This window comes from Meriones unguiculatus, chromosome 8, assembly GCF_030254825.1.
Source record: "Meriones unguiculatus strain TT.TT164.6M chromosome 8, Bangor_MerUng_6.1, whole genome shotgun sequence".
In the NCBI taxonomy this organism is placed as follows: domain Eukaryota; kingdom Metazoa; phylum Chordata; class Mammalia; order Rodentia; family Muridae; genus Meriones; species Meriones unguiculatus.
Window position 1 is genome coordinate 3,757,470 of NC_083356.1, and position 24,160 is coordinate 3,781,629.

General features: G+C 48.9%; 1 protein-coding gene and 1 long non-coding RNA gene across 2 annotated transcripts; one reads left to right on the forward strand and one right to left on the reverse strand.

Moving 5' to 3' along the window:
* Positions 1 to 9,919: 9,919 nt before the first annotated feature.
* On the reverse strand, positions 9,920 to 19,837 carry LOC132655746 (uncharacterized). Its single transcript, XR_009593539.1, has 4 exons — positions 19,746 to 19,837; positions 17,124 to 17,263; positions 15,491 to 15,602; positions 9,920 to 10,414 (listed from the first exon to the last, which is right to left on the reverse strand). It is a non-coding gene; the product is annotated as an uncharacterized LOC132655746 (long non-coding RNA).
* Positions 19,087 to 23,936, forward strand: Bcdin3d (BCDIN3 domain containing RNA methyltransferase). Its single transcript, XM_021634917.2, has 2 exons — positions 19,087 to 19,366; positions 22,977 to 23,936. The coding sequence occupies exons 1-2, from the start codon at positions 19,130 to 19,132 to the stop codon at positions 23,595 to 23,597; spliced, it is 858 nt and encodes a 285-aa protein (XP_021490592.1). The 5' UTR covers positions 19,087 to 19,129; the 3' UTR covers positions 23,598 to 23,936.
* The last annotated feature ends 224 nt before the right edge of the window (positions 23,937 to 24,160 follow it).

Genomic DNA, 24,160 nt, shown 5'->3' on the forward strand with positions numbered 1-24,160 from the left:
ACACACGCACACGGCCAGCTCTAAGCCAGTGGAAAGTTACTGGGTGAAGGCTAGGAGGCTTTGAGTGGATGGAGGGGCCCCTTTCTGCCTGAGGAAAGGGGACTGGGTGGCCTGTCCGCTCCTGCCTCTGCCCTTCTCCACCCTTTCTACTTCCAGCCTTCAAGAAGTATTACAGAAGCATTCGAAATTTCCTTCCAGCTTGGGTATTTGAGGAGGGAGGGTAGGACGCGGGGGGGCAGTTGGAGTGGATGCCAGTCCAGTCCAGAACGGTCTGGCATCACCAGACTGGCACATCCCCGCTGCAGAGGCCAGGCCAAGGCTTGCTGATAAATCCATTGTCCTGTAGCAAACCTGGGGGTCAGCCCACAGCAGCCCATAGGTGTGGGTAGTCAGACCTGACATCTCTGGGGCCACCCCCATGCCACCCAGCCTGGCATCCCGAGATACCATACTCTGGGGGGTTTCGGTCCCAGCAGGGTGGCAAGGTTCCTGGCTTCCGATTCTGGCCTCGCTGCCAACACGCTTGGGTTTCCTGGGCAAGGGCAGCTTTCTGTCTGTGACCCCAAGATGGAAGTCCCCATGCCATGCCAGTGTGGGGGCAGGAAGAGGCACCAACACACTTCCGATGACTTCCTCATCTCGTTGCCCACCTTGAGGGCCTCTCCTAAACTCTCCCTTAGAAAGGTTTACAGCCCCTCCCCGACTGGCCAGGGTCCCGGAATCCACTTGTCCAAGGCCTCCTCTTATGCATAGAACTGAGGATTGAGAAAAATTTTTCCAAGGCTAAGTTCCAAAACCCTAGAGGAGGAGCAAGCCCTCAGCCATAAATAATGTGACCCGAGCACAGGTCACGGTGATCTCAAAGGTGGCTGGTGGAGGAGGGGAGGCTTGCCTGCCGCTGACCGGGTCCAGGACCGGAGAACAAGAATGCAGGATTATGAGGACCGCGGGGGAGGTGGGGGAGGATTAGGAGAAACCGAAGCTGGCAGGTGCGGCAAGCTGTGAAGGAGGAAGGACTCCCGCTGGCGCCACATTTTTGGCTCGGGTGGGGCCGCCCCTTCAGCAGGTTCATATGGACGTGAGGCCAAAAGCCCTCTGCGGAGGTGGGACGACGTCCGCGCTGAGGATGGGAAGGGGAAGGCACGAGAGGTCCCTCACCCATCACACCGGTTCCTGGGCCCGTCTTTCGGAATAGCCCGAGGAAGCCACAAGACTAAGAACTGTGGTTCTTCCATTCCGTACCCTTTCTTCTACCACGCTCCAAAAGGCAGAGGGGCCAGGTTGGGACTTTTACTCACGGACTTTGCTGCCCCCTCCTGGCTGTTGGAGGAAATGCAGTCTTGCTTTGCAGGCACTGGTGGCCGGGGCGAGGAGCAGGGCTCGCTCTCTCTTGGACCTGTCTTCCCAAAAGACACTGATAGGGCCTTTTTACCCAGAGGTTTTCACATCTCTTAAAACACAGTTGATCCCCCTGACGAAAGCCACCTCTACGTGCCCTTCCCTGAGCTTCTGAGTGTCGGAGGACAGAGACCCAGCACCAAGCACAGGGACTGCCACTCAGCGCCACACACCAGACGCGGCTGCCCTTTCCGCCTCGGATTCCCATGGTCTCTCCCGCGGCCCTTCTCTGGCCTCACCTGCCCAGGATCTTGGACTGATTGGAAATAAAAATAAACGCAATCACCAAGACACCTGAACTGTTTGTGTGTGCTGAAGTGTCACTCAGCAGTGAGATGGCATTCATGCAGAAACTACCTGTAAAAGGACTTCTATTCTCCTGTTTCAGTTGTCTTGGAGGCTTACTGCCTCTGTCTGCTAACCTGTCCTGGAAGCTTCTGGCCTCTGTACCAATTAACCTAAGCCTAAAATGAAGGAGGGGGCCACAGCTGAGATACAAATTGAATAAACTGTAACAAGTGATAATAAAAAATAAATAAAACTTGGGGAGAAAAAGAAAAGAAAATGCCTCCAAAAGATCTGGCTGCAGGCAAGCCTGTAGGACATTTTCTCAACTAGTGATTGATGTGGGAGGGCCATTGTGGGTCGTGCCATCCCTGGGCTGGTGGTGCTAGGGTCTGTAAAAAGGCAAACTGAGAAAGACACGTGAAGCAAGCCAGTAAGCAGCACCCTCCACGGCCTCTGCCTCAGCTCCTGCCTCCATGTTCCTGCCCTGTCTGAGTTCCTGTCCTGCCTTCCCTCAGAGATGAACAGTGCTGTGGGACGTTTAAGCAAAACAAACCCTTTCCTCCCCAAGTTGCTTTTGGTCGTGGTGCTTCATCACAGCTCCCCAAATACTGACCCCTGGCTCTCAATTATTATCTCACAGATACCTAAGCCACGTAGCAAGGCTCTTCTCGGACCAGCTCATAACCTAAAACAACCCTTTACACTAACATACATTCTCAAATGCCAAGGTCTCTATCAGCACCTGCCTGGCATCAGGGTCTGATCCAGCTGTTTACAGCTGAAGCCAATCTCTGTAAGAAGTCCGTGAAGGCTCCGAAGGAGCCTTGTATTATCTTAGTTGATAGGTGGATCTCTTAAAGCTGCCAGCCGACATTGTCCTATCACATCATCGCCTGAATTTGTTCTTGTAGGTAGCATAACGCCCTTCACTGAGCAACTGATCTTTAACAACGTTTATATTGCTATATTTCATTGTTCTGTTTTCATGGCTTTGTTCCTCCACCACCATAACCACTGTAACTGCGGGCCAGCTTCTAGCTCAGCTGACACCCATCCCGTCCAACCGTGGGGAGTAATTCTGCTTTGCATAGGCCAATTACTTAATATTTGTTCAACGAATGAGGAATGCATCCCATCAGAAACAACAGACTCCTTAAAACCCTTGAGATCTAACATCTCTGTTGGACACCATGTCTTCTCATATTCACGATCAACCTCATCAGCAGGCTTGTGCTGCAGTTACTGGGAGAGCTGATGGTGACTTTGGAGTCCCGGGAAACTCCTCCGGCGACACACTTGGCTCAGCATTAACTAATCCTTTTGCTCTGTACAGTCTCCTGCTCTTCCTAGCTTCCTGCCTCAGGAAGGGGCTCTAGGCACCTGGCAGTGAAAGTGTGGAGCAGGGCGGTGCAGCAGGAGCAGGGAAACCCCGGCTCTTGGCTACCAGCTGCAAGCCCCTTTGTTCTCCCATTACCAGCCCTGCTGTTTCCACACCCCACAGGTGGCTGAGGCACTTTCTCCCCGATCACAACCTCAGCTCTCCATTATTCGCTCAAGACAAACTCCTGCCACAGAAAGCCAACCTCTGCTGTCCCTTGCTGTACCACCTTAGTGCCTTGGCCTGGCTTCCTTTTATCTCTTGAGACATTATATAAGAAGCCCGGCAGATGCTGAGACCCATAACCAAACCTTCAGCAGAGTGTAGGGAATCATATGAAGGAAGGAGGAATTAGTATATCCTAGAGGGGACAGGGAGTCCCACAAGGTCCAAATATATCTGAGCACAGGGGTCTTCTATGAGACTGTTTATCCAACCAAGGACCATGCATGGATATAACCTACAACCCCTGCTCAGACATAGCCCATGGTAGCTCAGTATCCAAGTGGGCGCCCTAGTAAGGAGGACAGGAATTGTTTCTGACATGAACTCATGAGCTTCCCCTCTCCCCTGAGGGAGGAGCACAGGGGACACAGATAAGGACATTGCAACCATCCTGAAGATACCTGATAAGCTACGGCCAGATGGAAGGAGAGGAGGACACCCACTCTCAGTGGACTCGGAAGGGGGCAAGGAGGAGATGAGGGAGGGAGGGGCAGGTTTGGAGGGAAAGAGGGAGAAGGCTACAGCTGGGATACAAATGAATGTATAAAATTATTTAAAAATAAAAAAAATATTTAAAAAAAGAAGTCCGAGTGCCCTGTGGCCCCCAAACTGGAGAGACCATGGGCAACTACCCTGCCAGGGGCTCAGCCTTCCTGCCATGCCCACCAGCACGGCAGCCACATGAGGGGCAGAGCCGCTGTGGAAGCAGTCATTCCAACCTCAGCTGCTGGCCCCGGGCATTTGAGTGTTCCAGGTTGAGGCCCAGGACACTGTGGCACATGGACAAATCTGTGGCCTGCCAAATTCCAAATCCACAGACCCTATAAACACAGTTAAAAGCTGTGGCTTTGGGCTTCTAAATCTGGAGTCATTTGCCAGGCAGAAGCGGAAACATAGATTATGGTACCAGGAAGTGATGAAGCTTCATAATCAGTTGGGGAAAGAAGGCGTTGGGAAGGAAGGTACGTAAGAGCTTCCAAACGCTGCTCCAGAAAGCTGGAAGAACCTGGGCAGGCCTGAAACGCCAGAATGTGGGATGGAGACAGGTGGATTCTGGGAACTTACTGGCTGGCCAGCCTAGCAGAAACGGTCAGCTTCCGGTTCAGCGAGAGACCTTGTGTCAAGGAAACAAGATAGAAAGATTTAGAGCAGTAGTTCTCAACCCATGGGTCACGACCCTGTTGGAGGTCACTTATCAGATATCCTATATATCAGATATCTACATTAGGATTCATAACTAACTAGCGAAATCACAGTTAGAAGTAGCAATGGAATGATTTTATGGTTGGGGGTCCCCGCAACATGAAGGACTGAATTAAAGGGGCACAGCACTAGGAAGGCTGAGAACCACTGACCAAGAAAGAGGATGACATCCAACGTCCTGCTGTGACCCGCACATGTACCATATCTCATACACACACACACACACACACACACACACGCACACACACACACACGTTCTTTAGCTGCCTCGTGCAGTCGGAGCGCACGGGACAGGAGGGAGTGAGGACTGAAGGCTGACACCTGCCGAACAGGCAGGCTGTTACGGAGAACACACCATGCCGGCCAAGGTAGGAGACTGAGTTTTGCAGGAGGAGGCACACGGAAGGTGGGTAACAGGAGGAGGCATGAAGTCAGATCTGAGGTCGGGAAGCAGCTCTGAAAGACATTATTCTCTGCCTAGAAATCACATTTCTAGATGTTTGTTCTAAATAAATAATTCCGAAAAGGAACAGGGTTGTTCACAGAAATATTGTTCAGAGGAGAAAAGTTGGGAAAAGTAAATATTAAATAATAAAGGACTTTTTAAAAAATTGTGGTGTGCATTCTATTAAATATTTAGCAGCCACACACACACACAAGTGATGAGACAGGTAAACATTTACAGAGTACTATGGTTTGATTATGAAATAACTCCCAATACCCAGGTGGTGGTGCTAAGTTTTGGGGAGCACCAGGGGCTTTGAGGTCAGGCCTAGAGGCAGGAAGTAGGTGCATGGGGGTACATTGCCAGAATGTGACAGGAACGGCCTCCAGTCTAGTTGGCAACAGAGTTCTGCTTTCTCATGTCCACGGTGTTCTCTGTTTACATCCCGACCGCCCTTCTGATCCTTCCAGCTCCCAGGATCACTCATTAAGCCCCATTACGGTATGCTAAGCCTCAGCGCCAGATCCAGTTTCTCTCTGCTTTCTGCCCATGGCGAGGTGGCCCGCTTGCTCTGCCAGGTGATGCCCGCGTGTTCTGCCAGGTGATGCGCGCTCACCATGACAGTCAGCCCTGCTCAGGCTCACAGAGCTGGAACCAGCTCACCACAGCTAACTTCTCAACCAGCGAGTGAAACACACCCTCCCCATCTTGAGCTGTCGATCTCTGCGCGCGGAAAAGCAGTAGCGGCAGTAAGACCCTTTCTCTGACGGCACAGCCATATGGATCCTAAGCCTTCACAGTCATCTTGCAGGAGGAATTTGGTAAGACTTAACCAGGCCAGGAAAAGCTGTGAATGAGAGCTGGCGGGGGCAAAAGGAGAAACCCAGCACCGGCAACCCTGCTTGACAGCTTGTTTGGATAGAGAAGCCCTGGGGACTGCTATAGAGGTTGGTGAAGGTATTTCCAGGAGAGACTAACTTAACCCAGGAAACCCTCCCTGCACACGGGTGGAACTACCCCAGAGTTGGGGCCCTGGGTGGAACAGGAAGTGGGGGAGGAAGCAGCCAGCTCGCACGGGCCTGCTCCCTCTTTCTCTGCTCCCAGCCTCTGCGAAGGGAGCCCTTCTCTGCCATCACCTCCCTGAAATGGACTGACGCCTCAGAGACCAAAATAATCTGTCCTTCCGTGTGCTCGAGCCAAGTTCTTTGTCAGTGGCGAGAAGCTAGCACAGACTCGCTGAAAGATATTTAAAGTAAAAGCGAATCACAAGGAGCCGGAGAGACGGCTTGGTGGTTGAGAGCACTGGCTGCTCTTCCAGAGGACCTGGGTTCAATTCCCAGCACCCACACCGTGGCTTACAACCCTCTGAAACTCAAAGTCCAGGGTACCAGACATTCCCTTATGGCCTCTGTGAGTGTTAAGCACCGAAGTCGTGCAGAAACATACATGCAAGAAAAACACACACATAAAATAAAAATAACTAAAAAAACAAACAAATTACAAAGTATCGTGTATAGTCTCATTTACACACACATAAAATAAAAATAACTAAAAAAACAAACAAATTACAAAGTATCGTGTATAGTCTCATTTTAATGGAAAAAATGTTTTGTAACTCTTCCTTATAATGCAAATTAATAATGTATATTCTCGTTTTTTAAATTTATTCTTATTTTATGTGCATTGGTGTTCTGTTCACTTGTATGTCTGTGTGAGGGTGTCAGATCCTCTGGACATGGAGTTACAGACAGTTGTGAGCTGCCATGTGGGTGCTGGGAATTGAACCCCAGGTCTTCTGGAAGAGAGAGGTTTAGATGGCTCTTAACCTCTGAGCTAGCTTCTCAGCCCCTCCAACTAATAATATAGAAGGAACAAGATTAGAAAATTATCATATTGCAAAATCAAAGAACCATAGTAATGACTGACTCAGGCAAGACTCTTCAATGGATGAGAAAGGTTTTTGGTCAGAACTTGATAGATTATTTTCTTCTTGCTATGGCGGTAAGGATGGATCCAGGAAGCAGTCTATATTTCTACTGCTTTCCCCTCTACATCTAATACTTTGTTTTGTTTTATTTTTAATTTTTTATTTACTTTCTTTGTTCCAGTTTGTTGTTTTGTTTTAAGACAGGGTTACTTTGTGTAGCCCTGACAGTCCTGGAACTCACTCTGTAGACCAAGCTGGTCTCAAGCTTACAGACATCCACCTGCCTCTGCCTCCTCAGTGCTGGGATTAAGGACATACGCCACCACACCTGGTCTTTTTCTTATGTGTATGTGTGTACATTTTATCTACTTTATTGGTTTCTTATGCCTCTACCTCCTTTCTCTACCCCTTGTCCCTCCTAATACTTTCCACCCCACCAGGCACTAGGTAGGAGATAAAGGTTAGTGGGGAGAGGGAGTGGAGTTCTCTTTGGCTACTTCCAGCTGGTTAGGGTCGTCGGGTTCCTCGGGGTAGTATCAATCTCAGTCTTCAGCATATCTAACAGTCCAGCAAACCAAACTTGGCAGAAGGACGAACCAGCAACAGCACGGGGAGCAGAAGCCTTGTTCTTTCTCAGGGTTTTCAGCTCTCTCCCAGCTCTGGTATTTATATCCTCTCTGAGTCCTCTAACTGAGGCTGGTGCAGACCATGCTCCTCTCTGATAAACTAAGCATTTCCCACACCTGGGATTAAAACAAAAGTGTATTTACATAACATAACTGAGTTTTTAACGAAGCCACAACTTCTGCTCCGCAGAATCTCACATGCGCCCATGTTGGCCTCAAACTCACACTCCCTTCACCTCTGCCTCGGGAGTGCTGGGATTACAGACATGTACTGCTTCCTTTCGTTTAAGCAGCCCTGTTGATATATAATTCATACACTGTGTGCTTCAATCATTTTAAGGTTCACATGTCAGCATTTTTCAGTATATTCAGGAATGACAGAGCCATGACAACCTAATTTTTGAGTTTTCGTTCCTGCTTTCACCAGCACTTGGCACTGGATCTCTCCATCACACTCGCCGGCCACTGGCAGCCACTCATTTGCTTTCTGCCTTCCGAACTTACTTTCTGTTTTGTTTTGTTTTAAGACAGGGTCTCACTATTGTTGTTGTAATTAAAAATACTGTTGGGCTATATAATGTTACTATTGGCCCTATAACTGTTACAGTGTTATTATTTAACCCAATATCACAAATGGTAAGGCACAGACACCGTTAGGTTTTATAATTGCCCATTTACCTCTGGCCAGGCAGATATTTCAATCTACCCTGTTTCAATAACCTCACCATCCGTCTCCCAGCCCCCATCCAGTGCCATCCCCTTAACCATCCTTATCTGGACTGCCTTCCGTCCATAATCTTATGAACACTTGCTTATATTTGACGTTTTTTTCCATCCCCGACATCCTTGGAGTCCTTCCTCCCAGCCCATGTGGTTCCTTCTCCATCATGACATCCTCCTTCCTCCTCTCTTCTCCTCTGTCTTCCATGATTCTTCTGTTCCCGAAGCCCAGGAACTTTAGCCACACCTACCCCATTTCGCCCCGCCCAGGTTTTAGGCCTTTAATCAACCAATCAGGTGTAAGGTCTTAGGAAGGTTTACACAAACAAGGATGGGTTTATCCAGGCGGTAACCAGATCTTGAGGGCCAGAAATTAGCATCAAAATGCAAGCATCAGACCAACCTCTAATACACTATCCAAGGCTGTCCTTGAACTCACTACATAGCTAAGGATAACCAGGAATTGTTGGTCCCCCTATGTCTGTCTCCTGAGTGTTAAGATTAGAGTTGTAGCCAACACGCAGTTTTATACAGTGCTAGGGACTGACTCAGGGCATCCCGGATGTTAAGAAAGAAATCTACCAATGGAGCTACAGTTCCATCTAGAAATTTACTCTGTTTGAATAGTTCATAAACTATTCTAGTGTATGAATCTACTATGTTTTGTAAATCAATTGAGAGACATTTGGTTCTTGTCATTTATTTCCTTTGTGTAATATCATTGCTATGAATATTCTTGTGGACATATTTTCATTTCTTTTAGAACTATACTTAGGGGTCGGGGGCTGGATGGCTGAGGAGCTGCTCTTTCAGAGGGTCAGGGTTCGAGTCTCAGCATCCACATGGTGGCCCACAACTGCCTGTAACTTCTGGGCCAGGGGATTCAACACCACCATCTGGACTCTGTTGGTACCAACCATGTAAGTGGTCATAGACACACACACCATACAAACCGCCCATACACGTGAGATAAAAATACAAACATATACCTAGAAATAGATTTTGCAGGGTCCCATGTTACAGGGCCTCAAGAAAGGGCCTGAGGGGGGCAGCGGCGATGAAATGACAGGCACACATCCAGAAAGGCTGGACTCGGTGGACAGGGCTCTTGGGTGGGGAAAACTCAGCGCCCGGAAGCTCAGCGCGCTCGTTACAGGAAGCTGAGCAGGGAGGCAGCCTTCGTACATGCAGCTGATGCAAAGGCCGGGTCTGTGGTATACGGGAGGCAGTGTTAGATCGGAGGAGGCATCTCAGCAGGGAGTCCGTCTTCAGAGCCTAAACAGCTGGGGCGGGGAGGGGCAGAGAGGCCACAGTGGACACGTTCTGCACACACTATCAGTATCTGCCTTGCCGTTTCCCTCTGGGACGGAGGGGTGCTAATTTCCCGCGAGTCTGAGGCTAGGGTTCGTGACATGGCTGGCTCGTGTCAACATGGCGCGTTCACTCAGAACAGCACACGCTCAGGGCTCCCCCTGCTCAGGGCCAAATGCTCAACCTTTTGAAGAAATGCTAGGAAATGCTACGTGCTCCCAAAGCAGGAGGACTGATTCAGACTCTTGACCAACACTGTGATTCTCATTTCTCCACCATCCTGGCAACTCCTCACTGCCTCAGCCGTCCTGGGGGGGTGAGGGGGTGACTCGCTGTGGAGTCACATTCACTAACAATCAACATTTATTTGGGGTTCACAAATGACTCCACAGATAAATTTTTATTACAAAACAGAAAATTATAGAGTGACAGCAACTAGATTCTACCACAATCGTGAATCTAACTTAACATCACGAACAATGGGATAAGGCTGACGTCATGCACCAGCTGGAAACAGCCTAAATCTACTTGCAAAATAGCAGGTGTGTGCAGCACACACCTGAGATTCCGTCACTCCTCGGGCGCTGGCAGGAAGAGCACAAACTCCAGGCGAGACTGTCCTTCAAAGAAGCAAGAACGGCAACGTAGCTCAGTGGCGGAGCGTTTGCCTGACACCCAGTCTCTAGGTTCAATTCCCAGCACTAAAACAAAACAAAAAAACAACAAAACGTAATCCCGTCAAGACCTCAAAGCCGGAGTCTTCTCACCGTGGAGAAGGATTAACCAAACGAGGGACGCGCTGTCAACCGCTCAGACGTCACCAGCTGTGGTCCTCAAAGGTGTTCCAGAATGTAGACCACAATGAAACTCTCTCGGGGTATTTGTGGTTCTGCCTTCAAAAGAGAACATACCCACAGTTGTATTTACATAATAAGTAAAGGCTTAAAGGCTTTACTTGTTTGATGTTACTTAAACACACACACATTTTATATTTACCTACAAATAGGGAAAAAACCTAGAGGGATATACATTAAAATATTAATTATGAGGGCTGGAGAAGAGCTCGAAAAACAACCTGAACCCACATATAAAAGACAGGCGTGATGCCATCGAAGGCTTGTGAGTCCAGTGATTCGATTCGGAGGCAGAGACAGACGGACCCTGAGGGTCACTGGTCATCAGCCCAGTGAGGTCCAGGCCAGTAAGGAACCCTGTTTTGCCAGGTGTTGGTGGCGCACACCTTTAATCCCAGCACTCATGAGGCAGAGGCAGGTGGACCTCTGTGAGTTCAAGGCCAGCCTGGTATACAGAGCAAATCCAAGACATCCAGGGCTACACAGAGAAACCCTGTCTCTAAAAACAAACCAAAAGAAGAGGTACCAGGCACATACGTGGCACACACGTGACATGCAGGCAAAACAAACAAACAATTGCCAGGTGGTGGCGCACACCTTTGATTTCAGTCCTCAGGAGGCAGAAGCAGGTAGAGCTCTAAGTTCGAGGCCAGCCTGGTCTATGGAGCTAGTTCCAGGACAGCCAAGACTACACAGAGAAACCCTGTCTTGAAAAAAAAAAAAAAAACAAACTAAAACAAACAAAACTAGCCAGTCTCAGGCCAGCCAGGGTTAGGAAACAAGATCTTGTCTTGTAAAAACAAACAAATTAAAAGTGAATCTGTCAAAATACTTCTGCGAGTGCCTGTGCCTTTTGACATTTTCCATCCAAACCACTCATTCGTTCGGCGCTCTCTACGCTTTCATTTTCCCTGTCTTGTTCCATGGGGGTCTTAATTTTATATTTTCCTAAGCAATAATACGTCTAAACCTTTCTGTATGTTTGTCTGACTTGGCATATTTTCTTCAGTGAGCTGTCTCCCAATCTTTTGCATATTTTGGTTAATTTTATTGGCATTTTTACTGTGGAGTTTCGGGACTTCTTTTATATTTTAGATGCAAATCCTTTTGAGAGATGTGTCTTACAAGGGTCTTCTCCCTGGTTGCAACATATCTTTTTATCCTCTTTTTGTTTGTTTGTTTTTCCAGACAGGGTTTCTCTGTGTAGCTCTGGCTGTCCTGGACTCTCTCTCTGTAGACCAGGCTGGCCTCAAACTCACAGAGATCATCCTGCCTCTGCCTCCTGAGAGCTGGTCTTTTATCTTCTTAATAAAGTTTTTCTCAAAGTAAAATTGCTTCATTTTGATGGATTCCTAGTTACTGATTTCTTTTTTCTTTTTAGACAGGGCCTCACTGTATAGACCAGGCTGGCCTGGAACTCAGAGCTGGGCCTGTCTCTGTCTCCTATGTGTTGGGATTAGAGGCATAGGCCACCAGGCCATCATGCTTGGTTTCAGTACAGTTTTTAAATGCTGGGATATTTAGGTTGAAGTTCTCTGTCTCCTTTTCCTCCTTCACATTTTTCCTCCTCTTTTGGTCTCCTGAGAGCTAGTCGTTCAAGCACCACTTAGTGAAAGGATTTGAAAATGGCCTCCTGATGTTTGAATGGCCGGCTGGTCCTCGGCTGATGTAGGGAAGGGTTGGGAGGTGTGTTGTGGCCTTGTTGGAGGAGGTATGTTACTTCAGGTGAGCTTTGAGGTTTCAAAGGCCCACACCAGACCCAGTCTCTCCCCCACGCCTGCCTGATGCCTGTGAATCAACATGTAACGCTCTCGGCTGCTTCCCCAGCACCACGCCTGCCTGCCTGCCTGCCTGCCTGCCGCCATGCTCCGCACAATGACGACAACGGAATGAACCTCGGAAGCTGTACGGCAGCCCCCGATCAAATGCTTCTTCTATGGGTTGTTTAGGTCATGGTGTCTCTCCATAGCAACAGACCAGTGACTCAGACGGAAATGATTCTTCTAGCTTTAAGACACATCTATTTCTTACACAGCAAAATGCTTGTTGCCACAAGTCCCCCAAGCCTAAGGGTGTTCTGTAGCATAAACTGTGTTGCTTGAATTTCATTCTGATGTCTTAAATGCCTTCTCAGCTAGATGGGGTACCACCTGCTAGTCACTTCCTAGCCTTCCACACCTAAGCCTTTAGGGGACATTTAATCACCCGTACCACAACAACCCATAATAATGGTACACATTTGTGAGGTACAGTCCTATTTTAATATGTGTATATGATGCTTCTCTGTGTTGAGAATATTCCAAATTATTTTCGAGCTATTTAGAAATACACAAGTAGCTGGGCATGATGGTGCATGCCTGTAATCCCAGCACTCAGGGAAGCAGAGGCAGGAGGATCTCTGTGAGTTTGAGGCCAGCCTGGTCTACAATGTGAGTCCAGGACAGCCAAGCTGAACAGAGAAACCCTGTCTCAAAAACAGGGGGCAGGGGAGAGGTGGCCCACAGGTTAAGAGCCCTGGCTGTTCTTCCAAAGGTCCTGAGTTCAATTCCCAGCAACCACGTGGTGGCTTGCAGCCATCTTTTGTAAGACCTGGTGCCCTCTTCTGGAGTACAAGCATACATGTAGACAGAATGCTCTATAAATAAAAAATAAATAAATAAATCTTTTAAAAAAGGAAGACATACACAAGGAAATTCTGTTAACAATATTCATCTCACTCTCCAGAGAACATCAGTACATTCCACTTCGTGAGCCATCTTGTCCCCACCCACGTCTTGCTGGTATATTTTCTAGCCATCGTTAGCTGCTATTCTGCTCTCTGCTTCAGAGATCAATTTTTTAAAATATTTTATTTTATTTTATTTTATTTTATGTGCATTCATGTGAGGGTGTCAAACCCCTTGGAATTGGAGTTACAAACAGTTGTGAGTTGCCATGTGGGTGCTGGGAATTGAACCCAGGTCCTTTGGGAAGAGCAGACAGTGCTCTTAACCACTGAGCTGTCTCTCCAGCCCCCAGAGATCAATTTTTATGCTTTGGTTTAATCAGCGTTGGGACAAATGGCAAGATGTGATTCTTCTCGGGCTGAATAGTAATCCAGTGTGGACATTAGCCACGCTTTCTTTGTCCGTTCACTGATGGATGCCTAAATTGACTCCGTGTCCCAGCTGCAGTAAATAAGAGAGAGCAGGAGTCTCATTAACATTCTCACAAATACAGATGCGGTGACCTAACGTGACCTAGATGTGAACATGCAGGCCACAGCCCCCGGTGATTCACATGATGGGTGGATGTGAGAACACAGGAGAGTTTCTACACATGTGCACTGAGTGGTGGCCAGTACCTGTGACTAGACACTGTATTAATAGCCCCAAATGTATGTGTAAATATATATATATATATATATATATATATATATATATACACATATACTATGAGACATAATAGTTTCATTTCCTATTTGTGACAGGGTCTTGCCTCACCCAGGCTGGCCTCAAACTCAGCTTGTCCCAGCCCTCGGACTACTGGGATTATATTTATAAGGTAGCACCTCACCTGGCTGAGAATTCCACTATTTATTTACTTTGAGATACGATCTCTCTATGTAGCCCTGGCTGGACTGGAATTCACTCTGTAGCCCAGGCTGGCCTTTGCTTCACCTGCCTTTGCTTCCTGAGTGCTGGAATTAAAGGTATGCACCACCACACCAGACTGAGAATTCTATTTTTAACTTTTTTTAAAATTACATTTTTGTTTGTTTGTTGTGTGTATAGTGTGTGGTGTGTGTGTGTAAAAGCCACAGGACAACTTGTAGGAGTTGGTTTTCGCCGCCCACACCTGTGGGTGTCGGGGAGTTAAAGGAAGGTCATTGGTTTAGGGAGGCAAGTGTCTGAATAGCTGCTGAGCCATTTTTAACTTTCTGAGCAGCCTCCATGCTGTTTTCCATCGTGGCGGTACTAGCTCATATTCCTACCAGCAGTGTCAGAGCGGCGCCTCTGCATTTAGACAATACTCAGTACACATCCGTGAAGGGCAAGCCCAGCTTCCCGCGTAGCTGGTCAGGCTCCAGCTTTGAGAGCTTTACTGTCTGAGAACTTTCCAAGAGTCTAGCAAGGGTCCAAAAGTCACGGGTTTGCGAGACCTCGGAAACTGCCCTCTCATGGTAGTTGGCGATGAACATATTCCCCTTGCTCACATTCCTCCCGTGTCTGAGGGCACAGCAGTGGCCACGGGCATTTTTGGCATCCAGAGAAGGTAAGCCGAACTAGAACCCCTCCCCCGACCCATTTGGGGCTGTTAATACAGTGTCTAGTCACAGGTACTGGCTACTCAGCACACGTATGTAGAAACACTTTCCTGTGTTCTCACATCCACCCATCATGTGAATCACCAGGGGTTGTGGCCTGTACGTACACATCTAGGTCACATCAGGGGATTAAACGTGTCTGACAGCACCTAGGACTGGAAGTCTGTGGGGCTGGAGGAGAGCCAAGGTTTTAGCAAACCCAAAGCCAGAATATGGTCTGAAGAAAAATTTTCCAATCATCAGCCATGCAGAGAATTCCATTGCATACTGGCACCAATGGAAACAAGTTTATCCTGTTGGCAATACACTCAATAATACAGCGCATATAATTATTAAAGCACTGTGTCTGTGCGCCTGCGTGCGAGCGCGCGCGCGCGCGCGCGCACACACACACACACACACACACACAAGTGCACACTGAGAACTGAACACCTAGGGCCTTATCCTTGGTGAGCTGTGCAAGCATTTTACCACTGACAAAAAACACCAACTCTTGTGATTTTTATTTTTTAAAGATAAGGTCTCATGCTGGATGGTGGTGGCGCACATCTTTCATCTCAGCACTCGAGGCAGAGGCAGGTGGATCTCTGAGTTCAAAGCCAGCCTGATCTACAGAGTGAGTTCCAGGACAGTCAGGGCTACAGAGAAACCCTGTCTCAGGGAAACACACATACACACATACACACCCCAAAACATGTAGGTATATAAAAATAAAATCACAAAGAATTTATAGGCCTAAAAGAAACTTTAATTAGTTAATTTTTTAGATCTATTTCTTTTATATCTGTGTTTTGCCTGTGCGTACATACGTGTTCCCCAGGCACGCCTGGTGTCTGTGGAGGTCAGAAGTGGATCCTCTGGAAATGGATTAAGGATGGTTGTGAACCACCTTGTGGGTGCTGGGAATTGAACCCCGGTGCTCTGCAAAAGCAAAAGCAAGGGCTCTTAACTGCTGAGCTGCCTCTCCAGCCCCAAACTCTTTCTCTTCTGAGACAAGGTCTCACATAGCCAGGCTGGTCGTGGGTTATTGCAGCCCAGGATGACCACAGACTGTGCTCCTCCTGAGCTGAGAGGATAAGAATGAGGCTCCACACTTGGTTTTCTGAAGCACTGGGGATGGAGCCCAGGGCGTTGTGCTCACTAGGTAAGCCCCTACCAAGTGAGCTCCATCCCGAAAACAGATTTTTTTTTTTTTTTTGAGACAGAGTCTCTTGCATCCCTGGCTGGACTCAAATTCAAACTATTTGGTTTTTCCAGACAGGGTTTCTCTGTAGCCTTGGGTGTCCTGGACTCACTTTGTAGACCAGGCTGACCTCGAACTCACATTGGTCTGCCTGCCTCTGCCTCCCAAGTGCTGGGATTACAGGCATGCACCACCACCCTCAGCTGACCATGAACTTCTGATCCCTCTGACCCTAACTCTAAGGTGCTAGGATTGCAAGAATTGCGGTCTTTATGTTGTGCTGAGAACTGAGCCCCGGGCCTTGTGCCAGGCAAACACTGCTAACAGTTACATCCCTAGAAACTTTCAAAAACTCAAACATGAGCGGAAATCTGACCCATTATGCTAAAAAGACTGAATTACCTTTCTACTTATCTTCAGGAAAAAAAAAAGGGGGGGTAACATTCTAATGCAACCATTGCTCAATTAATTAATCCAACTATTACAGGAATTTTTTATGATTTTTTGATAAATGCTAACATTTAAACTATGTAATGATTATAAGTAAATTTTGTCTTCTACAGTTTGGTGTTTATAACTTGGTGGTTCGTTTTTGTTTTTTTTTTTTCTCACAGAGGACTTATCCTCTGTCACTAGTCCTGACCCCTGACCCCTGACCCAGAGAAGAGCCTAAGGCATCAATCAGATGCCACAAAATCTAGCTGACCAAAGTTCAGAACACACTCCAGGATCTGCCACCACTGTAGGAGACTGGTTTTTCACACAGCAGGACCAGAAACCTGGGCTGATCGGGCTCCATGCAACGCACGCGTGATAGAAAAGGAGCAGAATGGGTCAAGTTAAAGTGTTTCACTACGGGGGCACTTCTAAAGCATTTTAGGTCGCCAGGGGCACCGTCAGACCAACACCTGTCTATGCTTCTGGAGAACCCCTGTAATCTGGAAGAACCCCTGTAATCTGGAAGATCCCCTGTAATATGGAAGAAGCTGTCCTTCACCCTCTTTCCTGCTGCCCATTTCTCTCCTGGTCAACAGTGCTTTGAGAACTCACAGGTGCCCACCTCCTAAGGAAATTAAATTCCTGACTGATATAAACAGAAAAAAAAAAAAAAAAAAAAAAAGCAGCGCCTTCATCAAGTGCTTGAAGACACACAAAAAAACATTGTTTAGCAAAGGTGACTCAGGCTCCTTGAAGACTGAGGATGGATAAGTGTTTGTGATTCCATCATCTAGTGACAACACAGGGTTAACTCAGCTTACCTAGCGCTGTCCAGCACAGAGGTCACATGAGTCATTCTAGCACCCAGGAGATGAGGAAGGATTGCTCAGAGCCAGAATGGGTCATGTAATGAGCTCAGGCCCGACCAGAATACAGGGTCTCCCCAACAAACAAACAATACCTATGGAGGACAGAGAGAAATACTACTGATTTTCTCCCCAGATTTTCTGGAAGTTGTATAAAATACTGGGTTTTACTTAGTTCCACTGTGACTTTTGGTCATTGCCTCATGTCTCTGAATCCTGTAAGGAAAAAAGCAAAATAGGAAATCAGACAGAGATGAAAGAACAAAGTAAAAACTGAGAAGAAAAGAAATGGGCCTCAGCTGGACATGGTGGCCTGTCATAATCCTAGCATTCGGGAGATGGAAGCAGAGGACCAAGAGTTCAAGGTCGTCCTCTGCTACACAGCAAGTTCAAGTACAACCTGGACTACACCTGGAGATCCTGTCAAAAAGTTAAAACAAAACACGTTTTCATGGGGTGGGCTGTCCCTAGAGACCAGTTTGAACCCTGTTGGTCCTTCTATAGAAGTCTTAGAAGTTCAGCAAATCACTGGCCTCCTTGGGTGGAAGGTCTCCATAAGAGGGGCTGGCCGGAACACGGTTGCCCTGGCTGGTTCTGTGTGATGCGCTGGGCCAGCCCCACTTCTCACCTGACCTTGCTGACGAGGCTGTGTGATGGCTTGAGTGAGAACGGACCCCACGTTTGAACGCTGAGTTACCACCGAGTAAAACTCTTTGAAAGGATTAGAAGGATTAGCTGTGACCCTGTTAGAGGAAGTGAGTCACTGGGGGTGGGCTCTGAGGTTTCAAAAGCCCGTGGCAAGGCTAGAACCCCTCTCTTTGCCTATGAATTGGGATGAAGGTCTCATCAGGCTGTAGGTCTCGGCTACCGCTCCAACGGCCATGCTCCCCACCAAGATAATGGATTAAACCTATGAAACTGTAGCAAGCTTTTAATTAAATGCTTCTTTCGTAAGAATTGCTTTGGTCACGTGTCTCTTCATAGCAACAGTGGTTAAGACAGCTGACTCCACCGTCTCTCTTCAACACCTAACTATGTGCCTGCACATGTGTGTGAAGGCCAGAGGTTAGTGGCAGGTGTGTTCCACCTTGTCCTTTGAGACAGAATCTCTCAATGAACCTGGAGCCTACCAATTCAGCGAGCCTACCTAGCCAGCAAACCCCAGGGATGAGTCTCCACCTCCCCAGCTCTGGGATTACCGCCATGCACCACCAAGTCCAGCTTATTATCTGGGTGTTGGAGATCCGAACTCAGATCCACATGCCCACCCAGCAAGCATTTCCTGACTGAACCATCGCTGCAGCCCTCGGCCCGCAAACTTCATCTCATCTCTTCAAGTTAACGCCTTTCTCCCTCCCATTTTCTTTCTCCCAGGTAGATGCGGCGGCGCCATGTATTTGCCTCCAGCATACAGTTTTCATTCTACAAACATTTACTGGACATCTCTGCCCCGCGGGTTATGGCAAGTATACCAGTGTTGTCAGTCCATCCTCAGAGGTGAAGTCCGTAGTCACTATTGTCCGCCTGTCCCTCAGGACAGACAGGTCTTCCAGCACCTCAAGTGATCTATAGCTTCCAACTACCTTTTACTAAACCAGGAGTGAGTTCCTGTGCCACAGTCTCACTGTGTGACCCCATCACAGGACACACACACTCCCACCCAACCCCCAGACAACTAATTTTGCTCCTTTGGGTCCCGCTTTGTTCATTTGAAAGGAAAGGAAGTTGGACCAACTTGATCCCCAAGACCTCAACCTCAACTTGGGCAAATCCATTAAGTAAGAGGGAACGATCGCGGCCTCCAACCACGACCCCGGACCAGGCACTGGGCTCCTCCCGCCCACCGAGGCTCACCATCCCGCCCACTTCCCCCGAGCGCACGAGCACAGGCGCTGCGCCCGCCCTCCCCCACCGCAGCTTCCCGGCTTCCGGTTCCGCCGGGGACCGAGGGGCCGAGGCTGATGGCGGCATCCGGGAAGTGGGCAGGAGGGCTCGCGGACGAGGCCGCGGAGGACGGGGATCCCGCAGCTCGGAAGCCCGGGGCCGCCCCGTTCGGAAACTTCCCTCACTACTCCCGTTTCCACCCTCCCGAGCAAAGGCTCCGCCTTCTGCCCCCGGAGCTTCTTCGTCGGCTCTTCCCTCCCGGGGGTCCCGAGAGGAGGCCGGTGCTGGGGCTCGACGTGGGGTGTAACTCCGGGGTGAGTGCCGCGGGAGGGCTCGGAGCGCCAGGGAGCCCCGCAGGTGCCCCCGCGCGCTCTGGGGTGCTGGCCCGGGCGTGGCAGCCAACGTGCCCAGAGTGGGCTTTTGACGCCTGGCGTTGACAGTGCTCCTCCCGTCCTCCTCCCGTCCCCACCACCGCGTTAGGCGTTTTGAGTAGTCCCCAGTTCGTTCCGGGTTCCCGCCCGACCGTCTGGTCTGCACGTTTGCCCCCTCCCCGGCTTTGCTGGCCTTGACTGGGGAACGGGCTCCCAGAACCCACATCTGGGAAGAGGGAGAGCCAGGGTGACAGAATCGTGTCTGAAACTTAAGGCTCCAGACGTGCAGGACAGACCTGGAGCCGGGTATGTGTTTACTTACCCTCGTGCTAACAGCAGAGAGGATCAAGAAAGAAAACAGATCTCCCTGCCAGAGGAGGGAGGCCCTGGCCACCCTTCCACCGCAAAGGGCTGTCAGGCGCCTAATGGTTATAGGCAAACCACGTGCGGAATAAGGAAACGCCAGTCGCGCGCATTTGTAGCCACTGAGTGGATATCTTAGTGGGCCAGGCAGTTTTACCGCAGGATTGCAAGTGGTTCCGAAGTTGGGACCGTGACTCCGCATCCCCGTCACTGCAGAGTAGGGGGACGTAGAGCCCTTTACTGTGATGGTGGCCTTTCTGCCCACGCGGAATGCCACATATAAAGACAACTGTGGCCGTCCCCACAAGTTTGAGGCCAGCCTGGGCTATATGAGACCCTGTTTCCAAAAACTACAAAAAAAAAAAAAAAATCAGTGGTGGATGGTTGAAGACCTTGAGGTACTCGGCTGAGGAGAGCTTTTGGGTGTAGACTGAAATAAGCAGCTGGGTGTGTGTTCCTTGCAAACCTCACCATAACGTAGGAGACCAGAGCGGGGAACAGATAAAGAGATTTCCTGAAAGGAATCAGGAAGCCACTGAAGATTTCAAGGCTGAAAGCAGTGTGTATAAAAGCACAACAGAGAGGTCACAGTTGCACTTGGCTAAAGCAGATGTTCGCAGGTATGCATTTATTTTACACAGAGGCTCGCTGGCTGGCCTCAATACGTTGACCATGCCAGGCTCAAAGACACAGGGTCAGATAGGAGGGGAGCAAATTGAGGTAGGAGGAGATTCAGCGGCGTGATGTGGGTCCTTGTGCCTTCAGCTCTGACTCTGAACTACAATGTTAGTGTGGCTTCGCAGTTCATTAGAAATGCAGAATCTTGGTCCTGTCTTTTAGGTCAGCCTGTGTGTTTAAGATGGCCCCAGGTGGCTTGTGTGTGTTGTTAGAGGGGCATAGCTCAGCTCCTCAGAGTGCTGGCTGTCCCTACAGAGGACCTGAGTTCAGTTCCCAGTACCTAGCCACCTGGAACCACCCGGGGATCACATGTCCTTTTCTGGCCCCTCTGGGCCCCTGCACACAGACCCGGCAAGTATAAGTACCAAGACATATGCATATACATTTAAAAAGTAATTTTTTAAATAGTTAAAAAAGAAACTGGGTGGTGGTGGTGGCGCACACCTTTGATCCCAGCACCTGGGAGAGAGGCAGGCGGACCTCTGAGGTGGAGGCCAGCCTGGTCTACAGAGTGAGTCCAGGACAGCCAGGCTACACAGAAAAACCATGTCTTAAGAAGAGAAGGAGGAAGAAGAAAGAAAGGAAAGCCTGGTATGAAAGAAGGAGCTTAATGTACCATAAGTCTTATGTCAGTGGTCATGTGACTTTAGAGAGGTAAATAACCTCCATTCATAATTTATATGTATGTGTGTGTATTATATATATATATTATATACACATATAATTTTTTTTTTTTTCTGAGACAGACCAGGCTGGCCTCAAATTCACAGAGATCCGCCTCCTGTGTGCTGAGACTAAAGGTGTGTGCCACCATGCCAGGTTTCAATCCATAATTTTTAAAATGCAGGGGTTTTTTTGTGGATTATGCTATACTTTCATATAAAAGTACATAAAGCATAAGCCTGCACTTTATGAATTATAAGGCAAACACCTCTATGACCATTGTCAGAAAAAAAAAATCATTATCAGTACCCCAAAGTTCTCTATGTGCCATTTCCTATTGCTAGAAGCCCTCTACCAACAGGTCACAACTTGCCTGTCATTGTCCCGCTTTTGTTTGTATCTTACTCCCCTTTTAACACTAAACAATATAGTTCTCCCTCTTCGGGATTTTGTATAACTTGCATGCCCAGTATGGCAGCATGTGCCTGTGATACCAGCATTTGGGAGGCTGAGGCAGGGGGATCACAAGATATTAAGAGACCAGGCTGGCCTCCATAGTAAGACTTGGCTTAAAATACAAATGAACAAACAAAAAAGGAAACTTGCCATATATTTTCATTGTGGCTTGATGTTCTACTTGGTAGACATCAATGTTTTTGATGAATGTGTTTTGATGAATGTGTTTGAAAGCATTCTATTTTGGTGCATTGAGCAGAGCTCTTCAATGTTACACTGTTACGATATTCTACCTCGCTGACTGTTACTCTTTCTTGCCTGTGCTACTGTTAGTGGACATCCGAGTGGGAGTGTTCTTACCTGCATGAAAAGTTGCAGAGGTAATAAGAAAATGCCTTGGAAGAAACTATAAAGCAGCACTGTATTAAAATATATATCCTGTGGATAATATATATATAGTATACATAGATAGCAGAGGAGATGGTGCCTCGTTTGAGACTCAAAAGCGTCCTAGGGTGGTAAGATCACGGCATCACGCTCAGCTAGAAAGATTGACAACAGCTTTGAAGGGTGAGGGCTACACAAGCAGAGTGGGCCTCAGAAGGAGGTGGCGTAGCTCACAGTTGAAGGCTGGAGGACTGCCTGGAACCCAGGCTCTGCTAGGCACATCCCAGAAACAGACTTTTACAAGATGCTGCTCTGTTCGCCACCTTCCTGGCGAGGGGCGCCACTCAGCTTCTGAGCTTTCCTTTGGATACGAGACACCCAGAAAAAGGTCGTGAATTTGCCAGTGAATTGTTGAAGCTGGAAAACACTGCTCTGGGCTCTTTACTGCCTTTGCCATGTCATTTGGACTATAACTTTCACCCACCCAACTCCATCTGTGGTCATTGTCAAGATGCAGGTGGCCAGGCATGGGGCATGCATGTAATCACACACATCACTGGGGCAGAGGCAGGGGATCAGAGTTCAAGGCTATCCTCAGCTACATGGTGAGTTCGAATGGAACCCACTTAAGGCTCAAAACAAAGCCCGGTGCACGGTGGCGCATGCCTGTAATCCCAACACTCAGGGAGGCAGAGGCAGGTGGATCTCTGTGAGTTTGAGGCCAGCCTGGTCTACAAAGTGATGCCAAGGCTGCATAGATAAACCTTCTTAAAGAAGAGAAAAACAAACAGTTAAAATAGAATGTAGGGTGTAGGGCGGGTGCATTACAGCCTGCAGCCCCCGGGGGGCGCTGAGAGTCTGCTCAGGAAATGTATTCTTTATAGATGATTGTTAAAAGCCTCGTATCGGATACAGGCAGAGGTAAGTGGCAGTCTCAAAAGATGAGAGGTTTCTTTTCCAGGCGGTTTGAGATCTGCAATGACAAGGCTCTTTTGGATCCCTGCAGGATCTGAGTGTGGCTCTGTACAAACATTTCCTTTACCGGCGTGACGGGGAGACCTGCACCGGCGCCTCCAGCGAACTCCGCCTCCTCTGCTGCGACATAGATCCGGCTCTCGTGCAACGCGCGGAAAACCAGTGCCCCTTTCCTGATGCTGTGACCTTCATCACCCTGGACATCATGGACCGAAGCAGCAGGACGGTCCCCTTGCGTTCTTTCCTGAGCCAGTTTGGGCGCTCTGCGTTCGACATCGTGTTCTGCATGTCCGTGACCATGTGGATCCACCTGAACCACGGGGACCGCGGTCTGTGCGAGTTCCTGGCCCACGTCTCCTCCCTCGGCCGCTACCTGCTGGTGGAGCCGCAGCCCTGGAAGTGCTACCGGGCAGCTGCGCGGCGCCTCCGGAAGCTGGGACTCCACACCTTCGACCACTTCCGCTCGCTCGCCATCCGAGGCGATATGGCCGGCCAGATTGTGCGGATCTTGACTCAGGAGCAGGGGATGGAATTGGTGTGCTGCTTCGGCAACACCAGCTGGGACCGAAGCCTTCTGCTCTTCCGAGCAGAGCACACCGCGGACGCTCGGCCGGCCCCCGACCCGCTGTCAGAAGGGTCGGGGACAGGTTAACACTGAAGCACAGAGCTTCACACTGTAGAGCTTTCACACTGAGAACAGCACTTCCCGGAGCGCTCAGGCCGCAGGACACCTGCCGGGAGCTCTTGACCAAGTGTCAGTGTCCTCTGGTGTTAGGACTACCCCCCACCCCGGGGTGGGGGGGGACACGAGTTCATAGAGAGCTGAACTAGGCAGTCCAGATGGAGAGTGTGGTCCTGGGAAATGAAACTTCCTTTGGAAGTACTTTTATGTGCTTGTGATCAAGCTTAGAGTCTTGTGTGTCTGTCATCGAGGCTCATTTCCAGCTCTTAAGGGGTTATTTATTAAAAAATAACAGTAAGACGTGGTTAACCTGAGACTGTGTCGTTTCTTTGAGCTCCTTAAATACGATTTTTTTCGGGTGTTTTTTGGATTTCCTAGGCCTGCCTTGGGGCAAAGCCTCACTGAAACCTGTGGTGAGGTTTTGCGCTGGCCACAGGAAGTGGCCAGTAGGGAGCCACCTGGACCATGCCAAGCCTCTGGCACAGCCCGTACAGACACTGGAAAGGTGCGCCAACCAGCATTTTAAAGTGCTG